This window comes from Diadema antillarum, unplaced genomic scaffold (genome assembly GCF_040938485.1).
Source record: "Diadema antillarum isolate AM-2024a unplaced genomic scaffold, OU_Dant_1.0 seq00000672_RagTag, whole genome shotgun sequence".
NCBI lineage: Eukaryota > Metazoa > Echinodermata > Echinoidea > Diadematoida > Diadematidae > Diadema > Diadema antillarum.
This window is the reverse complement of record NW_027271579.1, coordinates 232,113-252,922: the sequence shown is the minus strand read 5'-3', so window position 1 is coordinate 252,922 and position 20,810 is coordinate 232,113. Positions and strand designations below refer to the sequence as shown.

Below are 20,810 nucleotides of genomic sequence, written 5' to 3'. Positions count from 1 at the left end.
AGTCATTGATTTCAATTTCTATTAACTTTCAAGTTAGCTGGAAGTTGCAACAGAAAAAAAAAAAATCAAAAGGTATTATTACTGAATGTCCCTGGTAACCATTAAAACATGTTGTGATAAAATATCTAAACTTTCAAGAGTCACTCATGTCATAGATATCTGTCAGTGATACATTTGCTTATACATTTTGTACCTTGGTACCTTTACTTTGTCAATTATGTGTCATTGGTGGGAGTTGGAAGCGTCTCAAGGTTCTTGCATTTTAACACAATCAACCGTGTGTTCAGGGAGAATGTGTTTTATTTTTCCTCTTACTCTCTCTCCTTAACACAGTTTTGTACTGATGGAGTCCAGACAGCCCTTCAGTCTGAGGACTATGAAAAAGCCGCTGGTCACATCCACAGATACCTAACACTGGATGAAAAGGTTCTGAAGCAGGTCATCTCTGATGCCAGGGAAGGTAGGAGAAAGAGAAATAGCAAATTGCATCTTCACATGTAGTTTTTGTGTTGTATTACTTGGATGCACTGCATTTTGTTCTTAAAAGTTTGAAGGAGAGAAGTGCCAAGATAGGTGGATTATGCTAGGTGCTGTACTAAAGTTCATTTCTACACCACAGCATCATGGGATACACTTTTGTTTTATGGTAATGAATATTTCCACTGTAAATGGTGGAACTCTGCTATGCCTTTGTATATGATAAGTTTTTGTTATCAAAATACAAAAAATGCAGTCACTGCGAGTGCCAGTCATGCCTTGCCCATTTCACTTTTTCGTAATATGCTGGATGCAGGTAGCAGCATTGACGCCTCCCTCAAGGTACTGCATGAGGCTGAACAGAACCTGAAGGGCTTGGTGAGGGAAAAACTGGACCAGGCCATCAAGTCCTCAGACCGACCCTCCGTGGAGCGCTTCTTCAAGATCTTCCCCTTGCTGAACCTTCACGAGGAGGGGCTGGCCAAGTTCTCCACATACCTACAGGCTCAGGTGAGGACTGAAATCATGACAAGAGGAACCTGTGGTTGTGGCTAGATCTAGTGGACAGTGCACAGTGGTTTCCATTGATAGCTTCATAGTTTAAGCCATAGTATGGTACATGTATGGTACATAATCCACAGTAATCATATGTTGTGAAGGGCTCTGAACACCACGGGATGGTGAAAAAGTGGTATACACAAAAAGAGACAGATTTCATTATTACTTCTCTTGTTATCATAATCATCAGACATTAGGAGCAGAAGTAGTAGTAGTAGTAGTAGTAGTAGTAGTAGTAGTAGTAGTAGTAGTAGTAGTCGTAGTAGTAGTAGTAGTAGTAGTAGTAGTAGTAGTAGTAGTAGTAGTAGTAGTAAAGTAGAAATAGTTGTTCGAGGTAGTGATAGTGGTCGTCGATTTATAGACAGGAAGTCAATACCATTTTTAAAAAAAATTTTTATGCACCAAACTCTAAATAGTGAAAGTTTGTGTCAAGCCCTATATTATGAATGAAATGACAAGGCACTACTCACTGATCATAAGAGGGAGAAAGGTATCTATGTTCAGAGTTTGAGATTTCATGCTACCCTTTCCTTGCAGATTGTCAGCAACGCTAAAGAGCATCTGGCAATAGCATCGAGCGTCGAAAGTACAGACAGGAGAGCAGGAGTCTTGTATGCAGACGCACTGACGAGTCTGTTTGAGGATGTTGGGAAGATTATTGAGGTCCATCAGCCTCTAGTTGAAACATACTATGGTGAGAGGAGTTCCATGTTTTGATCAGATCCCAGATTTGAATTTTAGGATTATATGCTATTTCTGCTACACAGTATTTCAGTCTAACTTTGGTTGGAATGATTATTTTCTGACAGCACTTCATATATTTTGTGAAAAGCAAGTATGAAATACTAGTATCCTGCAGTCCAAATAGTGTGATAGCATGAAAATCTTTACATTTCACTGAACCTTTCCAGTCTCACGATCTCTACATAGTAGGACCATTAGCATAGTGGACATTGTGTGTATGAAGCGACTTTGACAACTAGAGTAAGTGATGGCAATGTACATCATGCCTGGTATTATGAAATTTTTATTTCATTTTTCAGATGCTGCGAAAAAAACAACAACAACTTTTGCCTGAGACAGCAAACCATAAGAGACATTTTATAAAAGTCAGTATTATACAACAAACTTCATGGCCTGTCAATCAAACAAACAAGCAGCTCCCTGTATGAATGCAAAACTATGTCCATATTCATGACCTTGTGGCTAGAGATGTTCAAGAGGAGTGAAAATTGGTTTTGTCAAACTCATCTCTTCAAATTTGTTGCCAAGATCATGCTATTCAAACATCAAGCTTACACCTAGAATCAAGCAAAACTAAGGTGATTGCAAAACAGGTGTAAACTACAATCTAATAAACCTGATTACAGAGGCATGACCCTTTGCTGTGAGATGAAAAAGTAATGACAATAATGGGAATAGCGTGAGAAGGCATCAGACTTATTTCTTAACTTGTTTGAAAATAAATCATTTGCGATGTACGAACCCTGTGGGGCATGTTATTACTGAAGATTCACCTGATGTTAAATCATGTCCCTGTAGGACCAGGGAGGCTGTTCACCATGATTGAATATCTGCAGAAGGAATGTGACAGACAGGCCCAGAAGGTGATCAACACGTTTGTGGAACAGCGCGACTTTGACAGGAAGGCACAACAGGTCCAGCAGAGCCTCAGCAGGTCGGCTTACAAGTCATCAGCAGTTCACGACAAGTAAGGCCTTGATGGCAGGGATGGAGAGAGAGAGATTGGAGGCTGAGGGTGTATGTGTGTGAATATATAGGATATCCTAGGGCAGCAATAGGCTCTTAACAATGTTCAGTTTGCTCATTGCATTGAGATGTCAAGATTTTTCTGCCGTAGGTATAGAGCGATGCAGCAAAATTTGTGGCATTTGACAAAAATGGTAGCTCCTCAGTTAACCTGTTGAAGACTAGTCCCCGGTATACTCGGGCAGGTGTCAATGGGGAATGTGTGTTATTATAGCAAAATGTTTTTGTCCTCAATGGGTCAAATGTAAGTGACTGACACTAGCAAAATGTTTTTGTCCTCAATGGGTCAAATGTAAGTGACTGACACTTAGTAGCACAGAATGGGTATGAAACCAAGTTCATTGCTTCCAAAAATTACTGTTTTCTTTCAAAGCTGGGTTACTACTACATTTTTTTTTTTTGGGGGGGGGGGGCATAAAAAGAGAAACTGAATCACCGTAAATCGTGTCAAGCTGTCAATGCATTTACATTTCCTGAGAAAATAATTGCCTTTAAGATGGACATGGAAAGTTTTTCAGAAAACTTTTTATGTTATTGCAGGCATAGGAATGGTGTTATACCAGTATGCTGATGTTTTTTTTCTTCTAATGTTTGCACTTGGTCGAGTAAGATGAATTTGAAGTGTTTTTTTAGTTCCACAGAATCTGCAGTATCAAAACATAAGATAGTATTACTTATATAACAAGAAAACAATTTGCATGCTGTTATTATTGCACTTGTTTCTTCTCTAGCAAAGTGCAAGATGTTCACACCACAAAAAGTCCACTTTTATAGTATAATTCATGATGCCACTCACTTGCAATAATCATTATTTTCTTGAAGTAATGATCAATGTGAATGTGTGTCAAAGACGTTTCATGGCACTGTTTGCTCTGCTGCCAATAGGCTGGACCCAAGGGATCTAGATGTGTTACTGGCAGAGTGCACCCTTCTGAATGCGAGGACAGAGCTCTACCTGAGGTTCATTAGGAGGCGTGTTACGGTGAGCTGATGTACCTTCCTTCAGATTGTTATAAGGCTAAACCATTAACTAAGTGGTACCCAAAGGCAGCTCTATCATATGTAAATGCTAAGTCATCTTGGCACAGCAGGCCCATAAGGGTTAATGGGCTGGATTGTATTGTCCAAGTTATACTTTTCTTCAGATTGGTAAGAGCCATCTCTCACTGCTACTTGCTTCCTAGAGTGACATTGAGGTGTCCAACGAAGAGGGACCAGCCAAGGAGGAGAGTCTGTCGCATCTGGAGCGGCAGCTGAGAGAGTGCGCCCTCAGCAGGAGGATGCAGGAGATCATTGGAAACTACATCGTGATGGAGGAGTACTTCATGAGGGAGACTGTCATGAAGGTTGCCCGAATCTTGTGTTTGTCTTTCTTTGTCGTGAATTCAGTTTCCTTTACAAAATATTTGTAACATTCACCAAATATCATTCTTATTTGTAGATACGAGTGGATTATAGTCACTCAGAATTGTATACCTTAAGTAGTGGAGCGGCATAGCTTGAAAAATTAGAGGGATTGTGCATTTTATGATAAAAGCACCAAATTTCGCACACATGTTGACAATTACATTAGAAATAAATTCAGATATTGGGCCATCGAAAATAGCGCCCTCAACGGCCATGGCAGCCATTTTTCAAACTGGCCGCCATAAATGCCATTTTTCGTTAAAATTTACAAATTTCAGAAGGGAAAATCAATAAGATTTTGCAAACGAGTGGGAAATAACATTCAAAATAAATTTAGACATTGGGCCACCGTAAATTACGCCCTCAACGGTAATGGCAGCCATTTTTCAAAATGGCCGCCATAAATGCCATTTTTCGCAAAAAATTACAAAGTTCAGAAGGGAAAATCAGTAAGATTTTGCAAAAAAGTGGAAAATAACATTTAAAATAAATTTAGATATTGGGCCATCGAAAATAGCGCACTCAACGGCCATAGCAGCCATTTTTCAAAATGGCCGCCTTAAATGCCATTTTATAGTAAAAATTTACAAATTTCAGAAGGGAAAATCAATAAGATTTTGCAAACGTGTCGGACATAGCATAAAAAACAAGTTCAGATATTGGGCCATCGCAAATTGCGCCCTCAACGGCCATGGCAGGGATTTTTCAAAAAGGCCGCCATAATGCCAGTTTTCATAAATTTTACACATTTCAGAAGGGAAAATCAATAAGATTTTGCAAACGAGTGGGATATAACATGTGAAATAAATTTAGATATTGGGCCATCGCAAATTGCGCCCCCTAACGGTCATGGCAGCCATTTTTTCCTAAATGGTCGCCATAAACGCAATTTTTCGCAAAAAATTTAAACATTTCAGAAGGGAAAATCAACAAGATTTTGCAAACGAGTTGAAATAAAATTCAAAATATATTTAGATGTTGGGCCATCGCAAATTGCGCCCTCAGCGCCAATGGCAGCCATGTTTAAAATTGGCTGACATAAATGCCACCTTTTTCTCCGAATTTACTAATTCCAGAAGGAAAAGACAGTGAGATCTTGCACTCAATTTAAAAATTTCGTTTGAAATATTTCTTGCGCCTATGTATTACATTATTGTAAATAGCGCCCTCTATGGCCATTGCAGCCTTTTTCAAAATGGCCACCATGGATTCCATTTTCTTTTATTTCCTGATTTCACAAAAGGAAAAGTCAATAAGATTTTGCACACAATTTGAAAATTATGTTTGAAATAAATATTTGTATTAGATTATTATAATACTGCCCTCAACGGCCATGGCCGCCATATGCCAAAATTGCTGCCATTGTCATAATCATTTTGTTTTAAAAAATGGTAATTTCAGAAAGAAAAGTCAATGTGTACATAAATTGAAAATCATGTTTAAAATCAAACAATATATCTAGATTGCATTAACTCTAGAAATTGTTCCTTCGCAAATTTTCAAGAAGAAAAAAATGCTTATAACGGTAATTGCAGCCATTTTCCAAAATGGCTGTCATAGATGCCATTTTTCTTTAATGAAGATGTCCTAATGCCGGAAGAAGACAGTAAACATTTTTTTTTTGTTGCAAGTTGACAATACATATAAAGAAGTTTAGACATTGGGCCATATTCATAAACTGTGTTCTCAATGGCTATTTCAGCTATTGGTCAAAATGGCTACAATACACTCTTCTTCTTTTTTTTTTGTCTTGAAAATTTGCTTTAACTTCAGAAGGAGAGGACAGTAGAATACTCACAGAGACATTATATAATCTGAAATATGGTGTTACGGAAATCATTTGAGGAACATTTGAAATAAACAAGGCAAATGCTTAGCAATTATATCTTACCAATGATGAATGCATGTTTTAGGTGGCAAACATAAGATTTCCGAAAAAGAGTAATATGAATATCCAGGGATAATGGCGCCATGTGTTAACTTTGACAGTAACACCATATCATTGAATATATGGGATATATGACGTGTATCTATTCTAAAATGTAACTTCCTAAATATTCTTAAAACAGATACGAAAAAATGGCCTTTCATATTACGATAAAAGTTAATCTACTTGCTATGTTTCCATAAAACACATACCTTTGATATCCATACTGTTAGCCGTCACACACGAAATACTGCAATTAGGACTAAACTGAAAACATGAATTACGAACTAACCCATCAATGAAACCTTTTTTAAAATTTAAATTTCTTTGAACACCAGATTGCATTAGATATAATGGCTGTTTAGCAGTATTCTATTGCTTTCTCCTTCTGGAATAAGGCGATAAGCAAATAAGAATAAGGAGTGTGTGGAAGCCATTTTGCCAAAGAGCTGCCATAGCCGTTGGGACGATGTTTAAATGGTGGCTCAATATCTTCATTTCAAATTTAAATTCAAATTGAAACTTGAATTTATTTGAATGTCTTTTATCAATATTCACAAGAAATTATATTGTCTTCTTGTGGCATTATCATATTTTCAAGAAATAAATAGCATCTATAGTGGCCATTTGGAAAATGGCTGCCATGGACGTTGATGGTGCCATTTGTAATGAACTCATATATTATTTTCTTTTGAATATGATTTTAAACATAAAGGTATGTACAAATTTCTTGGTTTTCTCTCTGAAATTAGCAAATCTTTCCAGAAAAGAAAAGAAGAAAGAAAGAAACAGACATCCATGGCGGTCGGCATGGCCCTTGAGGGCGCCTTCTAAGACGACTTTACATTTAAATTTATTTTTTGAGCATAATTTTAAACTTGTTTGCAAAGTCTTATTGACTTTTCCTTCTGACATCAGCAAATTTTTGCAAAAAACAAAGCAAAACAAGGGGGGCATCCATGGCAGCTGTTTTAAAACTTGGCTGCTATGGCTGTTGAGGGTGCACTTTTGGATGGCCTATTATCAAATTCAGTTTGAATGTAATTTTCCACCTTTGTGGAAAAAAAAAGACATTCATGGTGGCCATTTTGAAAAAGGCCTGGAATGGCCATTGAGGGGGCAATTTGCAATGGCCCAATAAGTTTACTTTTGAATGTACTTTCCCACCTGTTTGCAAAATCTCGTTGGCTTTCCCTTCTGATTTTAGTAAATCTTTTCGAAAATATAGCATTATGGCGGCCATTTTGAAAAATGGCTGTCATGACCGTTGAGGGCACAATTTCCGATGGCCCAATATCGATATTTATTTTAAATCTCATTTCCCATTTATAACCAAAATTTCATTGACTTTTCCTTTTGAAACTAGCATTTTTTTAATGAAAAAATGGCACTTATGATGCCCATTTGAAAAAAAGATGGCTGCCATAGCCATTGACAGCGCAATTTTCAATTGCCCAATATCTGGATTTATTTTGGATGTAATTTCCAGCTTGTTTACAAAAAAAAAAGACCATTGGCTTTCCCTTCTGATATTTGCATTTTTTAACAAAAAATGGCATTTGTGGCAGCCATTTTGAAAAAAAAGGCGACCATGGCCGTTGAGGGCGCAATTTCCGATGGCCTAATATCTAGATTCATTTTGAATGAAATTAAAATTTATGGGAAAAATTTATTAACTTTTCCCTTCTGAAATTTGCAAAATCATCGAAGAAGTGGCACAGCCATTTTGAAAAAATGGCTGTCATGGACGTTGAGGGCGCAATTCACAATGACCAAATATTTAGATTCATTTTGAATGTAATTTCCCACTTGTTCGCAAAATCTTACTGGCTTTCCCTTCTGAAGTTAGCAAATATTTTGAAGAAATGGCATTTATGGCGGCCATTTTGAAAAATGGCTGCCACTGCCGTTGAGGGCGCTATTTCCGATGGCCCGATATGTAGATTTATTTTGAATGTAATTTCCCATTTGTAACCAAAATCTTATTGACTTTTCTCTCCTAAAATTAGTAAATTTTACGAAAACATGGCATTTATGGCAGCCATTTTGAAAAATGGCTGCCACGGACGTTGAGGGCGCTATTTACGATGGCCCAATATCTAAATTTGATCTGAACGTGATTGTCAGCCTGTGTACGAAATTTGGTGCTTTTATCACAAAATGCACAATTTTTCGGCTATGCCGCTCCACTAAAGCAAGAAAATGATTTTTTTTTTTCATTCTAGAAATTTGTCAAAGGTAGTTAATAACTACTGTGCTTGGCTCCATTCACCTAAAGTAAACAAACCTTAAAGCAACACATTACCCAAAGTGTTGTGAGGGGGAGTGAAAAGAGCATGATTTACAGATTGTCTAGTTTTAATATATTATCACAACATTTATTTTCCGTATTCAACAGGTGCCAAGTTTGTTTGTATATTTACATGCCATCGTTGTTGTCTTTTATTTGAGGATATCCATAACCACGAAATAAAGGCTGTAGTTATCATATACGAGTGTAGGAGGGTTGTATTGCATGTCTATGTAATGTGATTCATAATGCAGCTTGCACCAGTAATTGAGCTGGGATAGAATATGAGTAATATAAAATATATGAGTACTAACAGTTTACTTAGGTAAAACATACATAGCATAGAAACATTTGACTCTTGTATCACTAGCATCCTATGAGAGCAAACTTTTTTTTTTTGGGGGGGGGGGAAGGAAACACCATGTAAGTCACCATGTAGTATTGATTTATTCTTAAATGTTTTTATGATCAATATATAATAATCAATCGCTGCTTTCTTTCTTCTTGCAAAGGCCGTCAACATGGACAGCATAGAGCCAGGGACACACACATCAAGTATGGTGGATGATATCTTCTTCATTCTCAAGAAGTGTACCAGGTATTCCTGAGAGAAGTGTGTAACATAAAAATGAATGATTACAGGCTGGCATGTTGAGATGTGTTTAATGACCAATACTCTGCCGATGATTTTACTTGTTATACAGGAGCCCACACGCTCTGTACTGTGTAAGTGGTATGTTTGTTAGTTTGAAATCAACCACTCTTCTGTCTTTCAAGCCCCATATTGTTCCATAAGTTTTCTCTTAAGTCCCATGTATTTTTTTACAGTAAACTTTTGAAGCATTAGCCTGCTTAGGCCAGTAAGCTGTAAGAACATATGAAATATGCCAGTAGGTTACTTATAAAACCAATATACATTATTATCATATCATTTAAGTGTTACGTAGTATGTTAATAGTTCAAAAATATAAGTCAGGGAAAACTGCACTTGGTTTTTACCCTGAGTTTGAGAGTATGATGCAGATCCCTCAGAGATCATGAATAGTGATTCTTTCTCTCTCTGAAGTATTCATCTTTAAAATCTACTTGCATTGTCAGTTTGGGTTTGAGGATTTTGATATTCTTTATCCACATTGTTGGCATCAATAGAATATAAATTCACCTAGGTTTTGGAGGATGCATTGTTGTTTATCATTTCATGTAGGAAACTGTGGAGCATGCTTGGATACTTCTATATACTTTAAACAGGTATGAAAGAAAATTTACCAAAAAAGAGTTTGTTATTTGTTTTTTGTTTGTGTTATAATGCAGGAAAATGTGGCATCTCCTCACCTTTCTCTAATAACTTCATTCTCACACTAAAATAACAAACACAGCTCATGCTGAGATACTCTAAATGCATTGGATGGTAAAATATGACGAAAACCTTCTTTCCTTCCTTGAAAAGATATCCACCACCTTTCTTTCTCTCTCCTATCACCAGGAGGGCCATGTCAAGTGGCAGTGTGGACTGTGCATGTGCCATGCTGAACCACACCAGCACTCTCCTTGGAAGTGACTATCGTGATGTATTGTACGGCAAGTTAAGGGCGGGCTTCCCATCGGGTTCCTTCGATGTGGCCCAGGCCTACAGCATGCTGCAGCAAGGAAGATTTCCAACGTCATCATCAGACACCAATGCGGCTAAACTAGAATTCCTTGTAAGTTCATTAATGTACTGTGATATTTAAACCCTGTAAAAAAGGAAGTCACCTCAAGCAATGAGATATTTTGAATGAAGTCAGTGAAGTTAAAGCATCCAATCAAGAAGAGTGGAGCCAAGGAAATGATTTGCTGTCTATTTTCTTCCTAAGCTACTATCATTCTTTTGTGGATGAACAATAGCTGATTTGTTATGTTTTTTTATACGCAGCTGGACAATAGCCTAGTATAATGATCTGAAGACACTGAATGTGGCATTATGTATTTTCAATGGTCCTTCCACATGTTCACAGAAAAAAACATGCAAAGGGTGCAACAAACTACTGTGTGAAATTGTGCTTGCAAGGAGAAGGGATAGTACAAAGTTGACCACATAGACAAGTTTACAGTGTATACTCAGTAAGAGAGAGAGAGAGATAGGAAGAGAAATGGAATATACATAATATTAATGCTAATCAAAACTTGGACATATTAAGGTCAGTGTACTTTGACATGAAACATATTGTGTCTTTGTTACCCAGACCACCTTGAACAATGTGGAAGTGAGTATAGAGTACACACAGACATTGAGGAAGAGCCTTACAGAGGACTGTCACAGTCTGGTCAGTCAGAGTGGGGAGATGAACAGAGACAAGCTGGACATGTGCTTGACCGAACTCACCACCCACACAAACAAGTTCAAAGATGTGTTGGAAGTAAGTGATCATGATTTCTCTTGGTTCCCATAGCCAAAGTAGAAATGTTTAACAACAAATAAATCAAAGTAACTTTGACTGTCAAACAATCAAGAGTACGGTCAACAGACATTGCTAAACTGATTTATTGGGATTTGATCTCATTGTCTGTGTTGCAGTATGGCCTTGGCCAGCTGAATGCCAGTGCCATCAAGCCACGGATCAAACCAATGGTGGACATGTTCCTATCTACAAGTCACAACATCACTGAGGATGAGTTCTCCGTCTATGAGGCCAATGACCCCTTTGTTCAAGAGTTCATCATGAATCTTGAGCTGCTCCTCAAAGAATTCAAAGTAATGTGCATTAACCTTTTCAGAAACCTGTGATAAAGAAATGTCTGTGATATATAGTATTAACAGTGTATCACGTTCGATTGTTTGATAGCCTTTAAAAGCCTACATTGTCTGATCACAGTTCCAAAAAGTTAAGAAAAATGATCAAACTTAATTTCTTCCTTTCAGCCGTTCTTGAAGTTGATGGAGAATCAGCCAACATGTTATTTTCAGAATCAAGGCAAAGTTTCTCACTTCCTTTGTGCATAATTACTCATATAATCTTTGAAAATTTCCATGGTAGTAGAACTTTCAGGGTGGGTGGTTTCATGGTACATTATGGATTCTTTATTGGATGAGAGTGTGGTCTTTAGAGTGCATGTCTCTGATTGGCTAAAATGGTCACAGTATGGATGGATGATCATGGTTGATTGCACAGACATCCGCACTGTCTGTGAGGGGCTTCACATTTGGCTAAATAAAGGTACAGAACAGGTCCTTAACAGGTCGTCAGCGGCAATTGTGTAGGGGCTCTCGGTCTTATCCACTGTTGTGTGGGGACTAATAGGTGTTGACTAGCCACAGTTGTGTTGGGGCTGGAGGTGTTGACTAGCCACCATTTTGTCCGGGCTAATGTAAGTTATAGAAATAAGCATTTCCTTCATAAACATGAGATATAATATAAGGCTGAAGTACTTCAGAAATCTGTGTAGGTGTTGTATTTGTCACTTCTTGTTCTTTTTTTCCTTTTCTTTTTTAAATCCCACCATTTGCCAGGATTTGCTGACTTCCAGTAACTATGATGCCATCGTAAGCCTCCTGACCAATGAAGTCACAGTTCAGCTAGAGAAAGCCGTCCTCAAGTCTGTCTTCAACAGGGTAAGAAGGGAAGAACAAACCATCACGCCTTATTATTTGACAAATGAGTCAAGTTGTCAGGGCTGTCAGAGTAAGGATCACTTTTTCCTCCTGCGTCCTCCTGTGCAAAGAATGTAGCTGGTACACTTTCATTGCCATAAACCCAATAAAAATGGCTGGAGAACACAGCACAGTTAAAAAAACAAAACAAACAAAACAAAACAAAACAAACAAAACCCTGTAAAACAGGTCATCACTGTGTGTATGTGGATTTGATTGGCTGTGATGCTCTTGTCACATGTACATCGTAGCTCTATGAAGCATCAGAATGGAAACATTTTGTATCTGTAATCACTATCCAATACTCCAAGGTATGCTGAGTGCTGCAGCTCACTCTTGTGCAAATCATATGCATTTTCATGTAGCATAATGTCAGAACCCACAACTTGAGTTTGGTTGAGGAAAACCCTAAATATGTAGTTCATCGGTTCACATGATTTGTAACCAGGGAAAGGCTATATGGATTTACAAATTGTATGTTACGAAAATATCAAATTCACAGTGAAACCCCATTATAACGAGTTCGGTTACAACGAGGTACCGCTTATAACGAGGTGATCGCGTTGGTCCCGTTTTCCTTTGCGTGTAAAAATATGGCTGAACGAATCGGTTATAACGAGTTCGGTTATAATGAGGACAATTTTGGTGCATCATGATAAAGAAAAACATAAGCAATTTGATCGGATATAACGAGGTTCCATTTCTTGACTTGCCGCTTTCAATGATCACACGACAAACGAAACATTGAAAACCGAATTCACGCTATCCACGTCTCCTTCCCGTTTTGCAGAGTACAGTTCCTTCCATGTTTTCTTCTAACCCACACGATAAGACACAGGAATACCTTCCGATGTTCTTACCAAGTTATTTGATATAATCATTTGATTTTCTTTTTCGCGAGATATGTGTGCATGATAGAACGTCATACCACAATGCAACGAGAGAGAAAAAAAATAACGCATTCAAAAAGTTTTCATGTAGCGACACTTGTGGCCAAAAATGGACAATTGGAATGCAAGTGTAACTCGTCATTATATCCTTTCCATTTTTAATTCCGACTAACACTTGTTTTGCTGGTTAGTAAATATGAGTGTGTATGATTAAAACCGAAATAAATAATGAAATCATCGCGATCCCTCAGAGTGACAGTAGCGTAAAAATAGTTGACAACGAATGTTAATCTACTTGATTCGGTGTTCAGAAAAAGAAACAAATTTTTTTTCATCTATTTTGTATCAATTCACAAATAATTTCCCTTTATTCTCTCAATAATAATGATCCATAATTGTGTAAAAACAACGCAAAGGATGTTCTTAAGTTTGATTGATGGGTATGTGTCGTCGTCCTTATGTTTTTCTTTGTTTTTTTATGTGACGGTTATAATGAGGTACCGGTTATAATGAGGTACATGTAATATCACCGGTCCCACGGACCTCGTTATAATGGGTTTTCACTGTACAAGAATTGTTCTGCCATACGTGAGTTGTAGAATTCTGCACTGTCACAATGATGTTCTTGTGAATACTGAAACATTACTTGTTCACAGCTAGGTACTTGTGGTGTCATACACTGCGTAGGGGTAACAACACATGATGTATCACTGCGCATGTGACTTCTTTACACTGCACTTTCTGATTTGTGGTTCCCATTCCAACAGCTTGGAGGTTTACAGTTTGACAAGGAGCTGCGTTCCCTCGTTGGCTACCTCACATCAGTCACTCAGTGGACAATACGTGACAAGTTTGCCCGCCTTACACAGATGGCCACCATACTCAATCTAGATCGAGTGAGTTTTCCAAATGGTGGGGCAACTGTTTTAGTCACCTGCTTGCCACTGTATCCAAAAAAAAAAGTCTTCCAGCACAAACTTCTTCATTGGGGTCTTAAGGGAATTCAGCCAAGTATTGCCACCTTTCATTGCAAATACCTGCCTGGCAGCCATTTCTTTTGTCTGTAGTGTGTTAGTATACAAATAATGCACATTACATAGGACATTAGTAAGAATTATCTCCCAGATAATAACTATGTTTTGGACTGTTCCAAAGTTACAGAGGATGGACAGTTTTACTATTGCCCAACCAAGTAGTGTGCATTATTTGCTATACAAAATAATGAGATGATTTTACTTCAGCAGCAGCCATTCTCGCCTGATTCCCAGGCAACACTGGTTTCAAGCTAACCAAAAGTACAGTCAAGAACAATTTACAATGCACTTATACTGCACAGTCAGTGCAGTTCAGCACGGATAAGCTATTGCTAATACCAGTGATTAGTATACTACCGGTAATGCTCAATGAAAGATAAATGTAGGCAAGATTAAAGATTGGTCATGTGATAGCTCTCAGCTGATGATTTGATTAGGACTCATATTGCCATTTTATAGTTGTATATATAGGGAGGTTATGGGGAGATGGGAGAGAATGCACTTGATTTTTAAGCTGAGTCAATTATTTGCATATTATCTATACTATTTTAGTTACAGAAATATCATCGCTTTCTGATCATTTGTTCCTTCATCCAGGTAACAGAAATCCTAGACTACTGGGGGTCCAACTCGGGACCTTTGACTTGGAGGTTGACTCCGGCAGAAGTCAGGCAGGTGCTTTCATTAAGGTGAGCAAATATTACTATCATACAAAGTAATTTTTTTAAAAAGTATGTGTTTAAACCTATGATAGGATCTGGCAAGGAATGAAACAATGAAAGTTGTCCTTGTGTGCACTCTTGATTGCTTCAAAGTGTGGGAAGATGGCTGTTTTCCCATCAGCTTGCCTTGTATCAAACTTTCTCTGTAAGTACCTTGTAGTACTAGTGATCTTTAACCATCTCGGGCTGACCCTCTCAACATGCCGTTGGCATTGTTTCTAATTAAGTTGCCATGGTAATGACAGATATCAGTTTGTTGAAAATGTGTGAGTAATCTACAATTTGCCTTAAATGTGGTAACCATCTGTATTGCTAAACCGTGCATGATAACTCCATGCAATTCATCTGTGGACACCTGTGTACACCAAAATAGCACTTGGCAAATTATAGATTATACTATCCCCTTAGTGAGGAATAACAAGTAGGAGCAATCCTTAAATGTGTGTTAATTTTTCTGTTAGGCCTGTGGCATTTCAGCTCACTTCACCCTGAAATATGAGAAGCCATGTAATTAGAAAAATCTGGATGCTCTAATTTATCATTCTTTAATTCTTGCTTTAATGCAATTTTGTAGTCTTAACGGATTTGTATCACAAGGCAGTTTAATTCATGCATAATCTGACTCATATGCTTTTTGCTATAATTTCAAAGCAATTTTCCATCTCAATGTTGATTTTAGAGTGAGTAATTGTGCGGGAAATAAAAATGCATATGAGTTTTCCAGTTTAATCTACCGGTATAGTAGAAAATGTCAATTTCTCAATAACTCTAAAATAATATAAGATATGAAACTAAGCAGTTGATTTATGTGATTTTCTCTTATTTCTTCTTTTCAGATTGGATTTCCGATCAGAAGACATCAAGAGGTTAAAGCTTTAGTCTGCAGTGCTGGTCTTCCTCGTAATTATAATCCCACCCTCACAGAGTGTGTAAGGATGTTTGTAGAAATCACTCTGAGATCAGGTAGGAAGGCAGTCGGTCGATCCATTGCAAAAGTCTGTGGATAAACTACCCCCTCCCCCCATCCCCCCTCCTGGTTTTTCAACAAATAACCTAAAATTTGGCACATGTGACTACTATTATGGGTAAAATGTGCAAGACACCTTTGTTGTCGGTGTCAATTAATTTATTGCCAGGGTAATGACAAATTTTCATTAAAATCATACCAAACTGTTGCAGCTCAAGTATTCCCAGTTTGAAGACAGTCCAGGTAAAAGTCAGCATATGTTATCAATGTAATGTGTAGTTGTGCAAGACACCTTTTTTTTTTTTGTGAGTGGCGAGAAATGTGTTGCCATGGCAACAGCATTTTTGAAGGAATGAAAGAAGTTTGTGGATCAAACTAGTCTCAGTTGATGAGCATTTGAGTTGGAATTTTGGACATGCGATGACTATCATCCAAGACTCGTGTTGCCATTTCAGCAGCATTTTTATTCAAATCATGACAAACTGTGGTGCATCAAACTGGTCTCTAAGTTATTGAGCAATGAGTTGAAATTTGGCACATGTGTAATATGATGATGTGTAGTTACATGTACTGTATGTCACAGAATTTCTCAGTCTTTAGCAATGGTTAACATGGCAAAAGCATTTTCAATCTTCAGCAGTCTATCAGTACAGAAGAGTTCTGCTTGGGTCTTAATCAGCGTCAGTGATATTTCAAGACCTAATTATTGTTATTTTCATTATTTTAGCATACATTCGAACACTGGTAGAAATAGGTTTACAGTCCTTTCCTTTATCTTTGAATGATAGATGAATTCAAACACATTGAATTGTGCGACAGGGCAATGAGGATAAAATCCTTGCCTGGGGGCACGACTGCTGCAGCCTGGGTACTTGACCCAGGGACCTTGTAATTGATAGTCTGAGGTAAATTCTTCTCCACTGTGTAAGTAATTCAGAAGAAACTTGGCATATGGTGATTGTGATATGAAGTTGTGCAAGACATTCTTCAAGGGTCGCTGAAAGTATGCTGTGTTAGTTACTCTTATCATTCTAGGCAGTGTACCAGTGTAGAAGCATAAGGCGGGGGTTTTAGTCACCTTCAGTGATATTTCTAGTTGACTGCAGAGGTTTTCATATCAATTTCTTGAATTCAGAGAAAGCCCTGAAGGAGATCTTCAGGCTTGATTCTCTCAGTAGCATACAATTTTCCAGGCATACAGGTCATTGAATCTAGTATGTGTAGCCTTTTCCTGTTGAATCACTTCATACTGCCTGCTGTACTTAAGTAGCAGAGCTGCCAACATTCCTACTTCTGAATCAGGGAGGTTACAATGGGCACTCAGGGAGACACCAGTGAGTTGTCTGCATTCCTATGGCCAAATTGATTTCCAAATTAGGGACACATTTCTGTCGTCAGAAAATGAGGAAATACTTGTGCTTTTAGAGAGCCTCCTGCTACAACTTTGGAATAGTGATTAATCTTGGACTTCAATCCAGATGAAGTGCTGTTTGCATCTATAATCATGTATTGTTAATGTCACCTGAGGAACCATGAATCATCTATTCAGCCCAAATTGACTGCTGAGTTGGTGCCATCACTAGTGTTGCTGACCTTGGAAATGGGGTGAGACTTTCTACAGTATGAGTAACATTTGAAGTCTTTGTGTGTGTTGCTTGGCCAAAGGGTATGGTTGAAAGTATGGGCCACCTATCTAAAATATTTAGTTTGATTGACATTGATGATTTTGTCACTGTGCCCAAGTTCATTACAAAATGGGTTTTATTGGCACCTGTCAGATGTATTTTGTATACATTATCACTACATGAATCAGGAAGGTCGTCTGAAACTATGATGGCTTTATCCAGCTTTGACACCAATCTGTTTTGCAAGATGATACAATCCTGTTCTGTTTTCTCTTCTTTCCTTTTATTGGTGTGCTAACATCTCATGTGTTGACACATGTAGAGTTTCAGACAAGGCAACAAATATTTTGTGTAACCTTTGTTTTGGGACTCCTTGCTGTAGAATTGAAAATAGTTGGTATTTTGCTTGTTGGTCATTACTTAAGTAATTTTAGATGTTTGAGTTGGGATTAACTTGACATGAAGACTTTGTCTCAAGTTTGTGATGGCTGACACAGGCAATGGTTAACCTTTGAACCTTGACCTGACTTCCAGTTTGTTCAATATTTATCTATGCCTGTAAGGTTAATTGTATCAATAATATGTGTGACATGAGAAGGTTCACCATGTTGGCATTGAGACTGCTGCAAGTGTGATGGTATGAGCTCTCTTTTCAAAGCCAGGTGAGAATGAGATACAGGATGGTTGGAAGAGACTACTAGCATGTGTAAACATCATGATTCCTCAACAGTTAATTTAAAACACCTGGATCTTGCTTCATTTGAGGTCAAGGGTCCAAAGGTGTAGGTTATATTGTTTCAAAAATATGTCTATAAAATTAGATACTCAAGTTGTAGTGAAAGAAATCAAATCATGTACAGTGATGTGACAGAAAAGAAAGGAAAAAATAGTGACATGAGGCTGCTTGCAGGTGGAGAGGTCAAAGATCAAAGATTAAATTGATGCATTTGATGGAACTTTGTAACATAGTAACCAGGTTATGAGTGTGGAACACAGAATTGGAAGGACCTAGAAAGTACCTCCACATATCAAGACATGCAGTGTCGTGTCCGAGTATTCCAGTGTGTATGAGGCCAAAGAGTCAAAACAATAAAAAGGGGGGGGGGGGGGGGGTTCAAGTGAAGTAAATTGAAGAAGAGAGCTCCTGCCTCTGAGGCACACATTCTTAGATATGTATTTAATGAATTATGTATAGCTTGTAAGCAATATCATTCTGTATATTTGTGTAAATATACTAAATAAAATTTCATAGAGATGCTGATCAAAGAAAGGTTTGTGTTTATTTCTTAGTTTGCTACAATGTGAAGAAGGTGTGCTTTTTGGAACAGTCTTTTAACCCTATTATTTTGTGTCAGAATTCCTCAAGACACATTAAACAATTTTCTTGTAAAAAAATAGCACAATCAAAATCAATTTTTTTTTTATTGTTTTGTTATTTTCTTATGTATTTTCCTGTTTTTTTGACCTTTTGTTTTCTATTGTTTTTTCCCAAAATTTGTTGCAGGCACTCTTTCAAGCTCATCTACACTAGAATTTATTAATTTCAATGATTTAAAGTTGAAATAATGTAATTTATGTCAATTTAACAAAAAAAAAAACACAATTTGCATTGGATTTGCACACGATATTATGAATTTGAGCCGTTTTCGGGTTGACATGCATATGCAAAACATTACGTAACATCAGAACGGTGTACCGGGATGTCGCAAATTTGGTCTCAAAATATGTGGGAGACTTCATTGAAAAAAGTCATGAAACGATGCGGCAAAATCTTCGCGCGTTGTGGAATCGTGGCACGAAACATCGAGGGGGGGGGGTCATTTTGACCCCCCCCCCTCCCCCCCAGTTAGAATAGGGTTAAATCAATTCACAGCTGTATCATATCCTGACAGTCACCTTTGAGTAAAATCAGTTGTGTTCTTGTAACCACAAGTAACATGATGGTGTTCAGTGGATTTCGACCAGCGGCAATAAGTAATCAGGCTTCATGTCGTGTATTGATGCATGCACAACAATCAAGGATACATGTAAATCATTTAAGATTTCCCAATTTTAATAGTGTGAAAACTATTTGCCTACATACAGGTCCGAAATATGCTGAATGGGCAGGTGCATTATATACCCAATGGTACCCCCAGAGCCTTAGAGGGTACTTTTTGTCCCCGCCGAACGAGTTCGAGCAGGGGACTATGAAACGGGCTCCGTACGTGTGTGTGTCTGTGTGTCTGTGTGTCCGTCTGTCCGTGTGTGCGTCCGTGTGTAATCAAAATCTTCAATTTGCTACTTCTCTGTCATTTATGAGCCAATTTTGATTCTGTTTGCTTTATATGATAGCACTACATGGGAGCTTTGAAACTTCTACACAGAATTTCAGTTGTGACCTTTGACCTTGACCTTTGACCTATATTGTACATTTTGCTACAAAGTGCTACTCCTTCGCCATTTGTAACCCAATTTCGATTCCGTTTGCTTTATGTGATGGCACTAGGTGAGGGCTTCAAAACTTCTACACATAATTTTGACCTTTGACTTCTTTGACCTTTGACCTTGATTTTTGACCTATATTGTACATTTTGCTACAAAATGCTACTTCCGGCGGGGACATATATTACGCACCGCGTAATTTGTACTTTTCCTTTTACTTGTTTCAAATACTCTGAACAAATGGGCATGTGCCCAGTGTGAAATGTATCCCCACTTGCCTGAAATGAAACACTACAATATCCCCAACTGAAGTTGTTTAAGAGACCACACACACACACACACACACACACACACACACACGAGAGAGAGAGAGAGAGAAAGATACAGGTGTCCCACATCAGATTTCATTGTGAACTCAACACAACAGAGGGGATAATGCAGTTCAACCAATTTTATCCTCTTTAACTATGATGATTTTTTCAGATTATTTCCAAATATCAGTTTACTTCAAGCTACCTCATTTGAAGGAGCAGCAGCAACACTATGACACCAACAACATTCTCATTCATTTACTTCCATTACTACTGTATTGGCAATTATCATCATAACATTTTTGTAGTAGTGGTTTCAAAAAGGATTTCCAGTCTGGTAGATTTGAGCTGCTTGATCTTGCATAGCTACCAGATTTCTGATATTGTACAAATACAAAGCTTTGAAACAGTGTCAAAAAATTGTCAGTTTATCATATTCAATATTTCCCATGGACAGTCATGTTCAAATAAATAGTAAATAGTTTGTTTAATAGCAAGGTGATATTTCATTGATATATTGCTTCATAGTAATGGTATAATTCTCAGAACTTTTACATGTTAGGGAGTGTTTTTCTTTTTTTCTGCAAATGTTAAGTCACCACAATTTTAAACAGTGTCATCTTCTTGTGTGAATGAAAGACTTCAGGGCACAATGGTAGTGTGTTGAGAGACTAGTCTTCTTTAATGCTGATATCCCAACCTTAATAAGTATCTTGGTAAAAATAAACTGACAAACAATATGAATCCTGCCGAGTTGATGACGTTGAGAACACAAAGTGG

General features: G+C 37.7%; 1 protein-coding gene across 1 annotated transcript in view; it reads left to right on the top strand.

The window, feature by feature from the left end:
- Positions 1-15,712, top strand: part of LOC139736885 (conserved oligomeric Golgi complex subunit 4-like) — a 30,963-nt gene extending 15,251 nt beyond the window's left edge. Inside the window, exons 5-18 of the mRNA XM_071647545.1 lie at positions 334-460; positions 794-987; positions 1,573-1,729; positions 2,578-2,746; positions 3,691-3,787; positions 3,990-4,151; positions 8,942-9,027; positions 9,913-10,129; positions 10,652-10,825; positions 10,984-11,160; positions 11,917-12,018; positions 13,715-13,843; positions 14,579-14,670; positions 15,540-15,712. Coding sequence (XP_071503646.1) covers positions 334-460; positions 794-987; positions 1,573-1,729; positions 2,578-2,746; positions 3,691-3,787; positions 3,990-4,151; positions 8,942-9,027; positions 9,913-10,129; positions 10,652-10,825; positions 10,984-11,160; positions 11,917-12,018; positions 13,715-13,843; positions 14,579-14,670; positions 15,540-15,582 — 1,926 coding nt within the window. The 3' untranslated portion in view covers positions 15,583-15,712. The remainder of the gene's footprint in view (positions 1-333; positions 461-793; positions 988-1,572; positions 1,730-2,577; positions 2,747-3,690; positions 3,788-3,989; positions 4,152-8,941; positions 9,028-9,912; positions 10,130-10,651; positions 10,826-10,983; positions 11,161-11,916; positions 12,019-13,714; positions 13,844-14,578; positions 14,671-15,539) is intronic.
- Positions 15,713-20,810: the final 5,098 nt, after the last annotated feature.